Raw genomic sequence first — 16,643 nt, forward strand, 5'->3', positions numbered from 1 at the left:
TAAGCTTCATAGATCCAAAGGATCCAAAAGACCTAGGATAGAATTTCGTCAAACATTGTACGTGACAACAAAATACTTTATTATCACAATCAACATTTTTGTTTAAAAAATATCACTCAACACAGCTTAAAACAAAATCTCCTGAGGTAGAGGGCTGACAAACCACAATACAAGGGTACGCTGCTTCGTGTTGTGTGACACACCGCAGTGCTGCTCGTACAGACAGAGAGCAGACTTCAGTCAGTGCATGCAGGAGAGAAAAAAGCGTGAGTATCAATCTTTTTACACAAGGATCATTCAATATCAACACCAGCGTTGGTATCGATATTATCAATATTAGGATCGATCCGTCCACCTCTACTTTGAGCGTCTGATGCAGATGGAAAAGTGCTATATAAATACAGTCAATTTACCAAATCAGTGGTGTGCAAAAGGAAAACTTCTGCTAAGGATAGCTTATACTGAAGTAAGGGCTTTGATTCTCTATCAGACATAGTGATCCTTTACATTACCCCTCCCTCCCCTTATAGTTGATTTTCTGTTGTTTCTCTTTTCTTTTCTTCCTTTGAAGAACAAAAGTGAAAATGGTATCTGCTTTGTTGTTGTAGTCTGTCAGATCCACATGGTTTCTGGGGAATCCCATGACAATAGAATGTAAACAAATCCATGGCTTTCATGTTATAACAATGAGGGGGTCCCATAATGGATGCCAGCGTTCTGAGCAGTTTGGGTTTAAATCTACTAGAAAAAAAGGCTCATCCTGCCAAAATTAGAGGGAATTATTTACTAGAATTTTGGTGAATGATACTGTAAGTATCATTTGGTCTGTTTGAAAACAAATTTGAGGAATTGTCACTCAGAATGGATCAAAATGGCAAAATTCTGTGAGGCTTGAAGTTTCTAACATTTTGTAGTCTAAGTATGTTAACTGGCAATGGGAGCAAATAAGCAGCCTGCATGCAAATTTTGACTTACGCAAAATCCTCATTTACATACGACTGGCTACGTCACGTGACCACCCACTGTCATGCATAGTTAATCTTACTAAGTCACCCGCAAAACGTTCACCAACCAAATGTGCAAAAGTTTGGAAAGCTCACACAGTTCAGCAAAGAAGCCAGACAGGAAGCACGAGCAGGCTTCAAACTCAAGCCAGCTCCTTATCCACTGTGCTACCTGCTCTACACAATGATGAACACAAACCCAGCGAGACGCCTGCTAAACCAGCCTTATCTTTAGAAGTAGTTCTTCAATCGGTGCAATTCAGTTTAGCAGCAAAACGTGTTTCTTTGCGTGACATGTAGGCGGCCGTGGTCCTGTTACGTCAAACACGTTTGGTATGCTGTTAAACAGGGTTACGGTGTGCAGCACAAGACAAAAACTAAAGACTACTTATGAATAAAAATTCATGGAGTGAAAAATAAACATGCATAAGAGCCAATCAGAAGTGCTCAGTGCAAAGAGCCCTCCAACCAGGGAAATGGAGTAAGTGCCACCATAGCGGAGGAGGCAGGAACCAGCCAACAAACCTTGCTAAATAATGTTCCACTGAGCTATAAATGCAGAAACTGGTGCACATTTTGCATTCAGAGCGAGGTGCTTTTTTCACTTTTTTTTTACACGCAAAACCATCACCTGTGGACAAACAACATGCCATTGTGCCCAAAATGCAACAAGGAAGTTTACTTCGGTAAGACTAATGTCTTTGTTTGATATTTTCTTTGTTAAATTTGTGTTTATTATATATATAGAGAGAGCGCCTTTTTCTGACTCTGTGTTGTAAAGTTGATCATATTTGTGGTCTTTTCTGCCAAACGTATTTCATCCATGATTGAAATGTAGTTGGTAGGCACACTTCAAAAACTATTAAAATATGACGGGAGAGGAAGGAGTGAAACTGGAAAAGTGGCCAAACACAATTCTTGCGGTCTCCGTCATTAAAGCAGGTGCATGTCAAGCTACAGGGAAGGGTTCGCAGTCACGCAGGGAGCTCTGTTGTTTTTCACCACACCCAGAGACACTATGTGTGAAACTTAACACCATATTACAGTGCAGGCAGCAAGCAGCATTATCTTAATAATCACCAGCCTTGAATAAAGGCCTGCCTCATTTAGGTGCTGGGTCTGAGCACGGTTTGAAAAAACATACGCCTGGGCTTTTACGGTGCCCACTTTCCTCAAATCAGTGAGTGTCAGTGCTGAACTTCATTTCGTAAATATGAAAATATCAAGCCAAGAAGCAACAGGTAATGACAGAAGATCAGAAATTACTCCCGAGACATACTCACGGGGGAACCAAATGAAGGAACTGACAACAAACAGAAAAAGGTGAGGGCTTAAATACAAATGAACTAATGAGCAACAGGTGGTGAATAAGGGAGGCAAGGTAAAAGTTGATGTGACAACTAAAGGAACACCAAATGACTAAAGGTAAACAGACATCAGAAGGTGAGTGGAAAACTACATATAACAGTAACAAAACATAACGAATGAAGAGATTCACAAAACTAAAATGCATAAAAATACATTATGCAAAAACAAACATAGAACTCAGAAGTGAACAAAGAGCAACAGTGTAGAAGCTAACATGAAAACTAAGAACAAAATAATGAGTGATAAAAACACAAATGACAATCAGAACTAAACAATGACCAAAAACTAAATCCAGAACTGAAGCAAAAAAAGCAAAGTGGAACTCAGATCGTGTAAACAGTGCGCAAAGACACCGAACACAGACCGGGGACAGAACACAAGGACAGAGACAGATGACAGACACAGGCAGGGGATAATTACAACACACACACCACACACACACACACACACACACACACACCACACACACACACACACCACACACACACACACCAACACACACAGACAGAAAACCACAGGGCGTGGCAACACATCACAACACATAACTAAAAACATACAGGGCTAAACGCAAACCATAGCCAAAAGGTACTACCTGGACAAAGACACACACAAATGGACTTCTGGTTTATACAATAATGGTTTCGGCAGCTTTTACTGTGTGTATATACAGCGAGGCAAATAACTATTTGAACCACTGTTTGCATGTTTTTCTCAACTTTATATAAATTATTTAAAAATCTAAAAGTCAAGAAGATGGGTTGCATAATTAATCCGCCCCTTTGGTATAATACCTGTAAATACTCAGATTTATCGCCATTTCTCTTCAGACAAGTGAGGGGATGGATACATGAACATTTCCAAGTCACTGAATACATCTTAGACTTTATTTACATCAGTTATGAAGAAATACATACAGTATAACACTCTATGGTAAATCTGTGTGGAGTAGACAGTTCTCAAAAACTGAGTGACTGTGCAACAAGGAGAAAAGTCAGGAAAGCCACCAAAACACCCAGACAACCCAGAAGAAGTTAGAGGCTTCTATGGCTGTGATTGGAGAAATTGTGCATAGTGTATCCACAAGCCTGAGCTTGTGCGGGAGGTTGAGAGATACCGACTAGAGATAGTCGGGCTCACCTCCACGCACAGCTTGGGCTCTGGTACCCAACTCCTGGAGAGGGGCTGGACGCTTCATTTTTCTGGCATCGCCCACGGGGAGAGGCGGAGAGCTGGGGTCGCATTGCTTATTGCTCCCCAGCTCAGTCGCCAAGTGTTGGAGTTCACTCCGGTGAACGAGAGGGTCGCGTCCCTACGCCTTCGGGTTGGGGACAGGTCTCACCGTTGTCACGGCCTATGGGCCGAGCAGCAGTGCAGAGTACCCGACCTTCCTGGAGTCCCTGGGAGGGGTACTAGATAGCGCTCCGACTGGGGACTCCATTGTTCTCTGGGGGATTTCAACACCCACTGGGCGGCGACAGTGAGACCTGGAGGGGGTGATCGGGAAGCACGGCCTCCCGATCTGAACCCGAGTGGTGTTCAGTTGTTGGACTTCTGTGCTAGTCACAGTTTGTCCATCATGAACACCATGTTCGAGCACAAGGGTGTCCATAAGTGCACGTGGCACCAGGACACCCTGAGCCGGAGGTCGATGATCGACTTTGTAGTCGTATCATCTGACCTTCGGCCACGTGTCTCAGACACTCGAGTGAAGAGAGGGGCAGAGCTGTCGACTGATCACCACCTGGTGGTGAGTTGGATCCGCTGGGAGGGTAGGAAGCCGGTAAGACGTGGCAGGCCCAAACGTATCATGAGGGTCTGCTGGGAACGACTGGTGGAACCCTCTGTCAGCGAGGTCTTCAACTCCCACCTCCGGGAGAGCTTCTCCCAGATCCCGGGGGAGGTTGGAGACATGGAGGTCGAGTGGACCATGTTCTCCACCTCCATTGTCGATGCGGCTGCTCGTAGCTGTGGTCGCAAGGTCTCTGGTGACTGTCGCGGCAGCAATCCCCGAACCCGGTGGTGGACACCGGAAGTAAGGGATGCCATCAAGCTGAAGAAGGAGTCCTACTTATCTTGTTGGTAGGTGGGACCCCAGAGGCAGCTGACAGGTACCGGCAGGCCAAGCGTGCCGCAGCCCGTGCGGTTGCAGAGGCAAAAACTCGGGTCTGGGAGGAGTTCGGGGGCTATGGAGGAGGACTTTCGGTCGGACTCGAAGCGATTCTGGCAAACCGTCCGACGCCTCAGGAGGCGGAAGCAGCTCTCCACCAGCACTGTTTATGGTGCGGTGGGAGCTGTTGACCCTGACTGGGGATGTTGTCAGGCGGTGGAAGGAGTACTTCGAGGATCTCCTCAATCCCATCGTCACGTCTTCCGAAGAGGAAGCAAAGACTGGGGACTCGGAGGCGGACTCATCCATTACCCAGGCCGAAGTCACCGAGGTGGTTAGAAAGCTCCTCGGTGGCAAGGCTCCTGGGGTGGATGAAATCCGTCCTGAGTACCTTAAGTCTCTGGATGTTGTGGGGCTGTCTTGGCTGACACGCCTCTGCAACATCGCGTGGCGATCGGGGACAGTGCCTCTGGATTGGCAGACCGGGGTGGTGGTCCCTCTGTTTAAGAAGGGGACCGGAGGGTGTTCCAACTATAGGGGGATCACACTCCTCAGCCTCCCCGTAAGGTCTATTCCAGAGTACTGGAGAGGAGAATTCAACCGATGGTCGAACCTCGGATTCAGGAGGAGCAGTGTGGTTTTCGTCCTGGTCGCGGCACACTGGACCAGCTCTACATGCTCCATCGGGTGCTCGAGGGTTCATGGGAGTTTGCCCAATCAGTCCACATGTGTTTTGTGGATCTGGAGAAGGCATTCGACCGTGTCCCTCTGGGCACCCTGTGGGGAGTGCTCTGGGAGTACGGGGTGCTAAGTTGCTAAGGGCTATCCGGTCCCTGTACGACCGCAGCAGGAGCTTGGTTCGCATTGCCGGTAGTAAGTCAAACCTGTTTTCAGTGCACGTTGGCCTCCACCAGGGTAGAGATATCGAGATTGATAGAGATGGATGGAGATATAGGGATAGATAAATATAGATGGAAAGATCAATCGAGATATATAGAGATAGACAGAGACATGTAGCAATATAGAGATATATAGGGATAGATAGGGATATACAGAGATAGATTAAGAATAGAGAGATAGAGTTATATAGAGATTGACATAGAGATAGACAGCTATATGGAGATAGCTAGAGATAGAGGTATACAGATAATACATAGATAAAGATGAGGATAGATAGAGATAGAGAGAGATAGAGATAGACAGGGATAGATAGAGATATACAGAGATAGATAGAGGCAAACAGAGATAGAGATTTATAGAGATTAATAGAAATATAGAGATAGATAGAGATATGGAGATAGTTAGAGAATAAGATCTAGAGGTAGAGATAAAGATAGATGGAGATATAGATAGAGATATAAATAGAGATTATATAGAGATGGGTAGAGATAGATAGCAATTTATGAGATGGATAGGGACAATAGGATAAATAGAGATAGATATAGGGAGATAGATAGAGATATCGAGATAGATAGAGATATGGAGATATATCGAGATGTAGACATAGATAGATAGATAGATAGATAGATGAGAGATAGATAGATAGATAGATAGATAGATAGATAGATAGATAGATAGATAGATGAGATAGATGAAAAAATCACGATAAAAATGCAGGTGATAAAAAAATCAAGATAAGCATATAAATTTTATATATCAATAACATCTTTCAAATTCAGCTTCTCACAGAAACTAAAAACATTTCTGACATCAATTACAGAATCCTAATTATTTCATAAATATGCACATGATGTCTATTACAATTCCTGTTAAAATTAATAGTATTGGTTAAAATGTCACCAAATTTATGACTTAACATGACATAGTTCGACCCTTTAGCTGACCTTGGGTTTTATAAAGGGCATATCTCACTTCAATCAACATTAGTTTTTATTACCTTTATTTAAAAGTATCACTACCAATATTGGCGATACTGTATTTACTTGGTATCGCACACCACTGAGTGGTAGAGCAATTCTTCTTAAACCCAAGCTTTGAATTTACCAGTCAAACATTTTGCAGAAAATACTCCTGGGTGCTATCGATCTGTCGTTTTCTGACTTACACAATGTTTTCCACTTTTTTTTTTTTTTGGTATAAGGATCTCACTATACCCCATAAAACGGGCTGAGGGGATCCATTATGAAAAATCTTGGCATTAAAGCTCATGGATAGCATGACAAAAAGTAAATGAGAACCATTTATACGTAATATGCTCAGAAAACATTCCCTCACTGTCATCTTATTTGCCACTTTTCAGTGTATTCACAGCTGAATAACATACTGCATCTGCATTGGCCCGTCTACTTGTACAATGTACAGTCTTTTAAATCCTCTGCATCTCCACATTATACAGCACACTATTGTATATAGATATTTCTTCACAAAATATCACAATATCATCACTATGAGTAAAACCATCTACACATACTAGTACAGAATTGTTTGGGCCTGTAATTTTATGAATTTCAAACCACAAATTGCAATGCTTGTTTTAAGAGATTCCAGACTGCAGATGCCGTATGCTCCACTCTCATTTTATCCCTGACTCTCTTCACATTTTTCACAGCTTTATAGTATCGGGTCCTACTAGGCAATACTACCATTACATGGACACCCACTGTCACACCAACATTTATGCCATGTTTTTGTTTTGAGTTTTTCTTCTGCAGATTACCTGCATTTTATCCATCTATGTTCATATTATTAAAGTTTATAGATAACATCTTGTAACTCAGAATGTTCCAATCAATTTTTTTTTTTTTTTTACCAATCCCATCCAAGTCAAATAATATTGGGTGCAGTTGTGCAATGCATTAAGAAGACAACCATTTATACATCAACACACTCACGCAATGATCTAGAAATTGTTTTAAATATGGAACTGCACAATGTAGTTGACTGGGTAACATCTAACAAGCTAGTGTTAAATACAGAAAAGACTAATTGTATGATTATTGGCTCCAGTTGTGTTGTTATGAAAAACTCTGTATTAAATATTAAATAATTATGATAAAAATCAAGTACATAAGACTAAGCTGCTGGGTGTAGTGGTAGATTCCAAATTATCATGGAAAAAACATATAAATAACATTTTTGTAAAAATGGGCAGGGGTATATTGATTATGAGAAGACATACAAGGCTTCTAAGTTGTACTACAACAAATTGTGCTATTAAAGCATGACTATTAGTATACCTGGACTATTGCCCAGCAGTTTGGTGCCTCTGGAGAAATGATAAATAAATTACAGATTATTCAAAATAGGGCTGCTCATATAGCACTTAAGTGCAGTTATAGGACAAATATCATTACAATGCATAAAAAATTAAACTGGCTGTTAGTCAAAGATAGACTTTTATATTCACTGATCATTTTTACTAGAAAGATTATTGTCACTAAGTTACCTTGTATTTTGTTAGGAATTTTTCTTTTAGTTCAGAAAATCATAGATACATAACTAGACATGCTGTGGTGGGAAACTTTACGCTATCTGTAGCTAGAACTAATGCCATGAAGAACAATGCCATATTTAGGGGTATACAGACAAGTTTTTTTTTCATGTATAAAGACTGACTATGTGTGATGATTAATTTGATTGGAATTTTTTAATATATATATATATATATATATATATATATATATATATATATATATATATATATATACACAAGGTCTGTTAGAAAAGTATCCGACCTTATTATTTTTTCAAAAACCATATGGATTTGAATCACGTGTGATTGCGTCAGCCAAGCTTGAACCCTCGTGCGCATGCGTGACTTTTTCATGCCTGTCGGTTGCTTCATTCGCCTGTGAGCAGGCTTTGAGTGAGGTGTGGTCCATCCCTCTCGTCTATTTTTTATTGCGAATAAATGCCTGAACGATTTGGATCTTTGCTGCATCAATTTTTTTCCAGAAACTGTAAGAGACCTCCAGGTGGACACCGTTCGGAAAATTAATATGGCTTTCAGGGAGATTTTATGGGGATTAAACAGATTAAGGAGTGTTACTGCCCCTTTAAGGACGGCCCACAACTGCTGAGAGCGCAGCGTGCTCCCAGCGCCGATGGACAGGCTGAAACCCCGCACACGTGATTCAAATCCATATGGTTTTTGAAAAAAATTATAAGGTCGGATACTTTTCTAACAGACCTCGTATATATATATAGTGTTATGATGAATGCATTTTTGATTTATGTGTATTGTGTTTGTGGACTTGTGTCGACCCCAGGAAAAATAGCTGCAGCTAATGGGGATCCAAATAAACAAATAAACATGGAGATAACATAGTTTTAGGGATTAATTTGGAGCCTGATTGAATCATCTTACATAATTGACAATACATATTGTTTGGCAAACATGCATTCAGCACCTAAATGCTGCTCATGCAGATGCCTCATCTCACTGGGCTGCATGGAGCCAAACTAAATGCATGGTGGGTAGTAGGAGGCCATGTTTTGGAGCAATAGAACCTTTTATTTGAGTTTAATCAGAACCATCACCTGCATCCTCTCATGTTCTTCTGGCCATGTTGCACTCTGAAACGGCCACCCTCATAGGCCACGAGTGCACGCTTACATCCATGCCTCTACTGGTGCAACTGGGTGGTTGTCATGGAAACAGATGCAAACAAGCTCCAACACACACCCTGTGCACTTGTGTCTGTCTGCAGACCTTCTCCCTGCAACAAGGACACTCATAGTCATTGAAAAATGTGAACTGAGGCTAAAAACAGAGTCAACAAATGATGCAAAAGGACGTCCAGCAGTGATGCATGTCAGATTGGAGACACACGCACACACACACACACACACACACACACACACACACACACACACACACACACACACACACACACACACACATAGACCTCTCTGAAATGAATCCTGGGTGCAGAAGTCTTTTTGTAGTTATGAGCACATTTCGATTCCCTCTGTGAAAATGTGTAATGAAAATAGCTTTTATTGCTGGAAATACTTTTTTATGTGAAGCCTGCAGGATTTGCGTTGTTCACAGTTAAAAAGCTGCATGAAGTCTGATGGCTTCAGATGTCGCCAACTGCTGGAGCTGTTGTACTATTGTAGGTGTATTTCACTGCAACATACAGTACAAAGTCTGGCTCTACTGAATTCCATGAAAGTGACATTTGTTTAAAATTTCCGTACTCACTTATTCCAGTTAAGGGTCATGGGGGAGCTTGGCAGGGTACAACCTGGACATTTCACCAGTCTGTCACAAAGCCACATATGGACAAACACATTCACACTCTCACCTACAGTCAGTTTAAAGTTACTTGAAAAATAAGTGCAACAGTTATATTTCAAAATTATTTACTGTTTCAAAATGCTAGAAAAATTGGCTTCAAAAGACAATTGTTAATTTGAAAACTCATGAACCACTTTAAACAAAACACTAAATGAGCCGCAGTGTCAAAATACTTTAAACTATAAATGAAGCAATTGCATCAGAATGTGATTCACTGTTTTTAAGTGTTTTCAATGCCGGTAATTGTTTCAAAATTCTGGATCCATGACAATGGTGACACCAAGTGGCCACAACACAGAAAAATTAAACTAAATAAAGAGAAAGAAGAAGAAAAATTCTTAAAATTATTTGCATTTAAACTAAAATAAACAGTAAACTAAAATAAAAAATGCCCCCAACAAAAAGAACTTGTGGCTAGTTCAGTGGGAAATGTGACCATTAACATCAACTAAGGTGATAATAAAATAGCAGAAATACAAGATGCACTCAGAGTGTAACACCTGCACATACAGTACATTAATTCAATTATGTCCATAAGTGAACTACTTGCTTTATCCATAACTAGCACCTTAACTGCCGCTTCCTAAGAATTTTTAAACTGTTGAAAAATTTGAACGAATACTGACCATAACCTCAATTTATCCGTATTTCATTTTGCTTTGTTTCTTGGCGGTTTCTTATCGTTTATTTTTCATAATGCTGGTGCTTTATTTGACTTTAATTCCAATTCGTTCAACCTCCCAATTCCGACATATTGAACGATGGTTGACGATATCTGATCAAATCAATAATTAAAGCTTTGACAAGCTGAACGTAACATCTTTGTAATGAATCGTCCATCTTTGGGAAGAATTAGCAACGTTTTCAATAGCATTAAGAACGTTTTATCAACTACTTTAACTATTTATGCAAATTCCAGCCATTTGTGGCTGACCTGCATGTGCACACGTTGTGAAGACGAACAAAATCTCTCACCTGTTGTCAAGACAAACAAAATCCTGCACCTTAAGTACTGTGGACATGAGAACAAGGCTGGCTGTGCTTGGTTTTATACCTACTTTCAGTCATGTCTTCGTGAATGTTTTTCGTTCTGATTTTGTTTAAAGAATCGAGGTTGACGCTCGCCTTGTTTTGTTTTGTTCCTTTTTTCGCTCTTGATTCGCAGACTTTGGGTGATGGGGAAAGTACAGGATCATTTGTCCACCTTTTGTCAATGATTTGTGACTTTTTGATTTCTTATTCTTCGTCCAGCTGTTGTTATGTACTGTGTGACCGGGCCTTTAGCTGCTGACCTTAACTTTTAATTGATTTTTTTATTTTTGCAGATCCTCAACCAGGTCCCTACATTTTATCCAAATGACATCCATCACATGGACACACAGGTGTGAAATAATACCTCACGTGTACTGTTGCATGAATGTGTAAATGTTATTTCTGTTGTAAAGACACACACTGGCTGTTTGTGTTACTCTGTAAATGATTTACTGATGTGGCGAAACTGAAAACATCCTGCAGAATATGCACTTTTATAAAGCATTTACATTTACAATAAAGTGTGGTAATAGATTTTTCTTTGTCGGGAAAGAGAGCCCGTAATTATCCTGCTGTTGTCAGCGGGAATCTGTCATGAAGCTGCTAAAATTAGACTTGTAAACCTCAAATCAGCCTCAGTCGACCTCCAACACAGTAACAGTGAAACAATCCAATGGACGGATTTAACATGGAGGTTATTGTCTAAACTGTGCTTAATTGGTTTAATCCTGTGTGTTTGACATGTGCAACCGTTTGTGTGTTTGTCTTTGTTCCCTGACTCCCCCCATGACCTTTGGCTGATTTCCACCTAAGCTGGATATTTGGTAAAGGTTTGGCTGTGGTGAAGGTTAAGGTCATTGGGGTTGGGGTTTGAGGGTTGCCATACTAGAAGTTGAATAACTTCACCTGGTTTGGGAGGTTAAATTTAACATACAGTTTGACTATGGTTATAGTTATATTTCAAAAATTTTAATTGGTTTTAGTTCTGTTTAAAAAAATTATTAAGATGAAAACTTAATGTGAACTTTATTTAGCCAAGTATTTTGTATTTAAATGAGCTGTGTCAGTGCATTAGCACTGGAAACAGCCACTTTTTGTGTGTCATTGTGCCAGTTTATTGGCGACAAACTGACAAAAACATTTGGAATTTAGAAAGAAAACATCAAAAATCCATGTAAAGATATGTGTTCATCACAATCTAATGATGTCCTCTGTGGTCCATTGCATACCACAATGGACGTGTCCATTACAGAAGTCTGTTCAGCACGTGCCCATGAGGAATTTTGTTGTCACCAATCCAACAAAAAAAATTCCTGCCTCAGCATATCCACAGTAATTGTCCTTTGGTGCCTCCTTTGCTTCAAGCTCTATGGAGAAACTTTCCTTCTGAAATCTCTCCTCCTGGTCTTCCAACTCTTGTTGGAAATCCTCCATTGCAGCTTTTTGAAACCAGTCGTCCTTGACTGACAGCTCTTTTTGGATAAGTCAACCTTTAGCCTTCTGCTCTTTCTGGCAGTTCCACGCTTTCATTCATTCATCGTGGCATCCAGCATTTTTTGTATTCCACCTTTTTGTCTTCAAGCTCTCAGATGTACTGATTCTTCATGTCTTCTAGTTTGATTCTAAGTTTCTTACATCTGCACTTTTCTTTGCACAGACCATTTTTAAACTGATTTACTACAGGATTTTGTTAAATGTGAGAATGAAGTCCAAGCTATTCTGCTCACTGCTCTGGATATAATGATTTGAACTGTGCTCATGCTTCTATTGAGGCTGTGTGTCCTTTGAGCTTGAATCTTAGTGATAACAAAGAGGCCTATATGATGTTTGAGTGCCTGTATGAATTTTATGGCTCAAAGCAGCTTCAGTGGAGGGATGCTTTCCTGTTTTTTTAAAAAAACAATTTTAGGTTTACTCATGCAGTGATTTTCCTAAAGGTCTATCTGACATCAGAAAGCTGTGGTTCCTTCAGTGTGGAGCAGTCTGTGGGTCTGGATGCCAAACTATACAGGACAAACAACGGTCAATTCCCACATCTCTAAATAACCATCTATCTGCCACAGCCATGTGAAACCGTGGGCATCCCCTTGACTTCTCCAACCACTGGGGTCCTCAACACTCAACCTGCATGGTAGCTCATGCAGAGGAACACCCCGTCCATGCAAACATTGAACAGTGTAGGACCCAGAACAGATCCCTGATGAACACTCATTTCTCCTTGGAGAAAGAAAGAAAAAAAAGTAAGCTGACACTGATTAATAAATGGAATTGTTTTGACTGTGTGTGCTTAGTCTGACAAAGTAAAGGTCAAATAATGTCAATGTCCATTATTTTCTAACAGTAACTACGTAAGCATGACACATGGTGCAAAACTATTTTTTTTTAATGTCCTTGTTTCCTGAAATTACCAATTGTTAACTAGCTGCTCCACTACTGCCATTCATTGTATCAATCACTTGGGCTTAACTCCCAAGTGATTGCTGCAATATTTTTGCTCTAAACCCCTTGAAATAAAGTTGAAAGTCTACACTCAAGCATATATTTTCATTTCAGTTGCACTGTGGAAAAATTATGTCCAAATACTTGGACCCGACTAGCATTTTCTGTAGCAAGCTAGCTAGCACAGGCAACACACTTGCTTCCACGCTAGCTTGGCTACTGAGCTTGTTTACCGGCGAATGTGTTGAAAAGTTAAAACTGCTGATAACCAGCTAGTGACTTTACTCAATTTAAACTCACATTTACAACATTATTCAAGATGGTTTGTTCTACAGAAGATCCTAGTACGTTTTCGCAGGAAGACAATAGAAAGTCTTTCAGGGTCCCATCATCTGCTGTGAGCTCGGAGTGGTTTTGGTTCGACTCGCTGATTGCAAACAACAAAATGGTGTCACGGAAAAGTAACGCAAATGCAAGTTAATGTAATCATTTGTTTTAAAATTAAATTCCTGGACCAATCACACCCAGGTTGCGCGTCATCCATATAGCCATTTCAGAAGGTCCTTAATTTCTCAATAATCAACTACATAAATCTCGGTGCGATGCCATGTTACCACGAACTCCTCCATGAGTGCAAACAACGATGGGACATTGAAACAGATTGTAATATGCCACCAAGCTTGCAATCACATGTATTTAGGCTCTCTCATCTCAAAAAAGTTCATGAGTTACTTTGTACTACAAATTTACTTCTGAAAACTCAGTTGCCTTTAAATGAAATTGGGCAAATGCTGCCATAAATTCAGCGGAGGGGGTAGTGATCAAACTGTTTTCCAGGTAATCCTGTTTTAGGTAGTGAAAGGCATTGTGTTGTCAAGACTACAGTTGGTAGGATTATGGCAGGCAGGTAACAAGAGCCCCTTTATGGTTTTAATCAAGGCAAGCAGATGCTTGTGTTCTTTCAAATTGAAATGACTAAGTAGTGTTTTAAATATGTAACACCTGTATACATCTAATAGAATACAGGTGACACTTGAACACGTGCTGAACTTTAGTTCCAAATTAGCCTCATGAACATAAGGAACAGACACCTTTAAGATACTAGCTGATGAAAAAGCCCAAATTGGAGACAGTCCATTAAACCAAATCTGAGTGAGACCCCACAACATTTTACTGGTGTTATAGCGCCATCCTCTGCTCACTGTGGGTACTACAGAGCCCAAACAGTACCTTTCTTCTTGCAGTGGATGATTTCATGGATCATGCACATATTGACCTCCAACCCAATCTGACAGACATCAAAAATAAATAAAGTCACAAATACTTTAAAACTTTAATATACAGTGCTTCATAAATCATTACTAAAAACCAGAGACTGTATATATAAGCTAAAAACACAAGTGGTAAAAATCAAATTGGAACAAATAAATTACACTGTAGTAAAAAGCACTTGAAATTCCTCAACATTTTCCTTAGTGTGAACCCCATATTAAAATAGCATAGAAAGTATGCAAACATAGAATTTTCATATATTTTTGAAATCTTTAGCTAAATAAAACTTTCCCCATCACAAATTCCCATAATCGACTTGGATGAAACAAGGAAAGTTTGCATCCTGGCCTCGATTTCATCTGTAATTCGTCTGAAAACTATTTTGTGGCAACTGCAACACAAGCCAAAATAAACAGCAAATATATAAATTAACATACCAAATGTGAACAGTCTTTTTTTTTTTTCTCCGTGCTGACTGGCGTACGGTTACACTTTTAAACTCAAAGCACTCTCACACACGCATGCACACTTACACACACACATTCTGTGCATAGACCTGGGTTAACGTGTGATGTAACTGGAGCCGTTTCACTTTGCCACAGACTCCCCGCTGTGGTTTGTCCTTTAAAACAAAATAACCCTTTAATACATTTGTTGCCATAGCAACATAAGCTGGTTGTGGGCTAAAGGTTTGAGAGAGAGCCGCAGAGATAAATGGATGAAAACATGCCGTTTTCCTCAGTCCAAAGTAAACTCAAGCAAAGCTTTACATAAACACTTTACAATTTGTGTAATAACGGGCTGACAACAGCCAACAACACAACTGACATCATGACTTCCTTCCTGAACGTGGCGATTTACAGGCAGTGCTTCAGGTTTAACTTTCACTTTACAACTTGTATCACAGAGTCAACAGCTTTCCAAATACACGGAAACAAGTGAGCCCCGTCCTGTCACCTTTACGACTCGAACGACGTGGTCAGTTTCACTCGACAAACCAACGCAGCACCGGAGAGGAGACATTTGAAAAAATGTTATGCATGGCAACAAAATACTTATTGCATGACCACAAGTTTGCAATGTGTTGGAACATGGTAACTGTTGAAGAAACACTATTACTTGGCACGTGTCTTCAAGACCTTTGCTGTCATGTGACTACAGATCAAGTTTCAACTCGGTTTCTAAGGTGTCACACTGGAGTCATCTGCTGCAATAAACGTTCTCTGGAAATGACCAGATTTTGGACCTTGGGGAGTACCTCAACTTATAAACAGACATTATTACACAAACATGTCACTTCTACCTACGGATTGGTCATAAAAGAAATCATTGACCATAGATAACGTTACCATACGCTGGTATGCCAAAAATTAGTAGGTACCAACTGTTGATTCTGTAAATGGTTGCCATTATTTGTAGGTAGCATTTTCGTTACTATAGTCCGTCAAACATAGCACATCAATGTAACAATGTCTGGAACAAATAGTGCTACACTCCAGTAATTTCAGAGTTTATCCACTGTCATTACTCACGGTTCAATTATTTTGTTATTAACATTAATACTGTGTGGCCACCCAATTTTTTTTAACGTCACCTCTCAGGTACCACAAGTTTGTGTACTGCCGATAACACTGGTCTACAAATTTTAAGCAGTTATTTGCTTCAGAATATAATGTGCTATTACGATAGATTTGGGCATGCTGAATTCAAATATGACAATAAAAATGACTGGTTGGCTACTGTTTCTAAGATATTTAAGTTTTTACATTTTAAGTCTATATAATTATATTGTGTTGAGTTTTCATGATAAATCGTACACATAGGTCTTTTCATGTTTCTCTGACCATTTAATAATATTTCACCTGTTTTTGTAACACTTTAAAAAAACATCAAAGATAACCCTTTAGTAGCATAGTAGTAACATATTAAAACTAGAGCCTATCAACCAATTCAATCATCACTTTTATTCTCAGTGGGCCAAAATTAGTAAAGTTTGACTGCATTTATTTCAGAAGCATTTCAACTGTAGACCAGCGTAAAGAAAGAAACCGTTCATTTTATTTTTCCAGCATTAAATGTCAATCAAGACATTTAAAGTGTTGGGTAAAGATTACTTAACTGTAAATGTTACTGTGCAAAAACTTTAAAAGCATGGAAA

General features: G+C 39.9%; 1 protein-coding gene and 1 long non-coding RNA gene across 2 annotated transcripts in view; one reads left to right on the forward strand and one right to left on the reverse strand.

The window, feature by feature from the left end:
* Positions 1-16,643, reverse strand: part of mideasb (mitotic deacetylase associated SANT domain protein b) — an 84,638-nt gene that overhangs the window by 10,598 nt on the left and 57,397 nt on the right. The window contains exon 15 of the mRNA XM_034195086.1: positions 7,677-7,705. Within this exon, the coding sequence (XP_034050977.1) occupies positions 7,677-7,705 (29 nt within the window). The remainder of the gene's footprint in view (positions 1-7,676; positions 7,706-16,643) is intronic.
* Positions 1,517-12,738, forward strand: LOC117501164. Its single transcript, XR_004557950.1, has 3 exons — positions 1,517-1,690; positions 11,068-11,124; positions 12,712-12,738. It is a non-coding gene; the product is annotated as an uncharacterized LOC117501164 (long non-coding RNA).

The sequence above is a fragment of the Thalassophryne amazonica genome, chromosome 19, assembly GCF_902500255.1.
Source record: "Thalassophryne amazonica chromosome 19, fThaAma1.1, whole genome shotgun sequence".
In the NCBI taxonomy this organism is placed as follows: Eukaryota; Metazoa; Chordata; class Actinopteri; order Batrachoidiformes; family Batrachoididae; genus Thalassophryne; species Thalassophryne amazonica.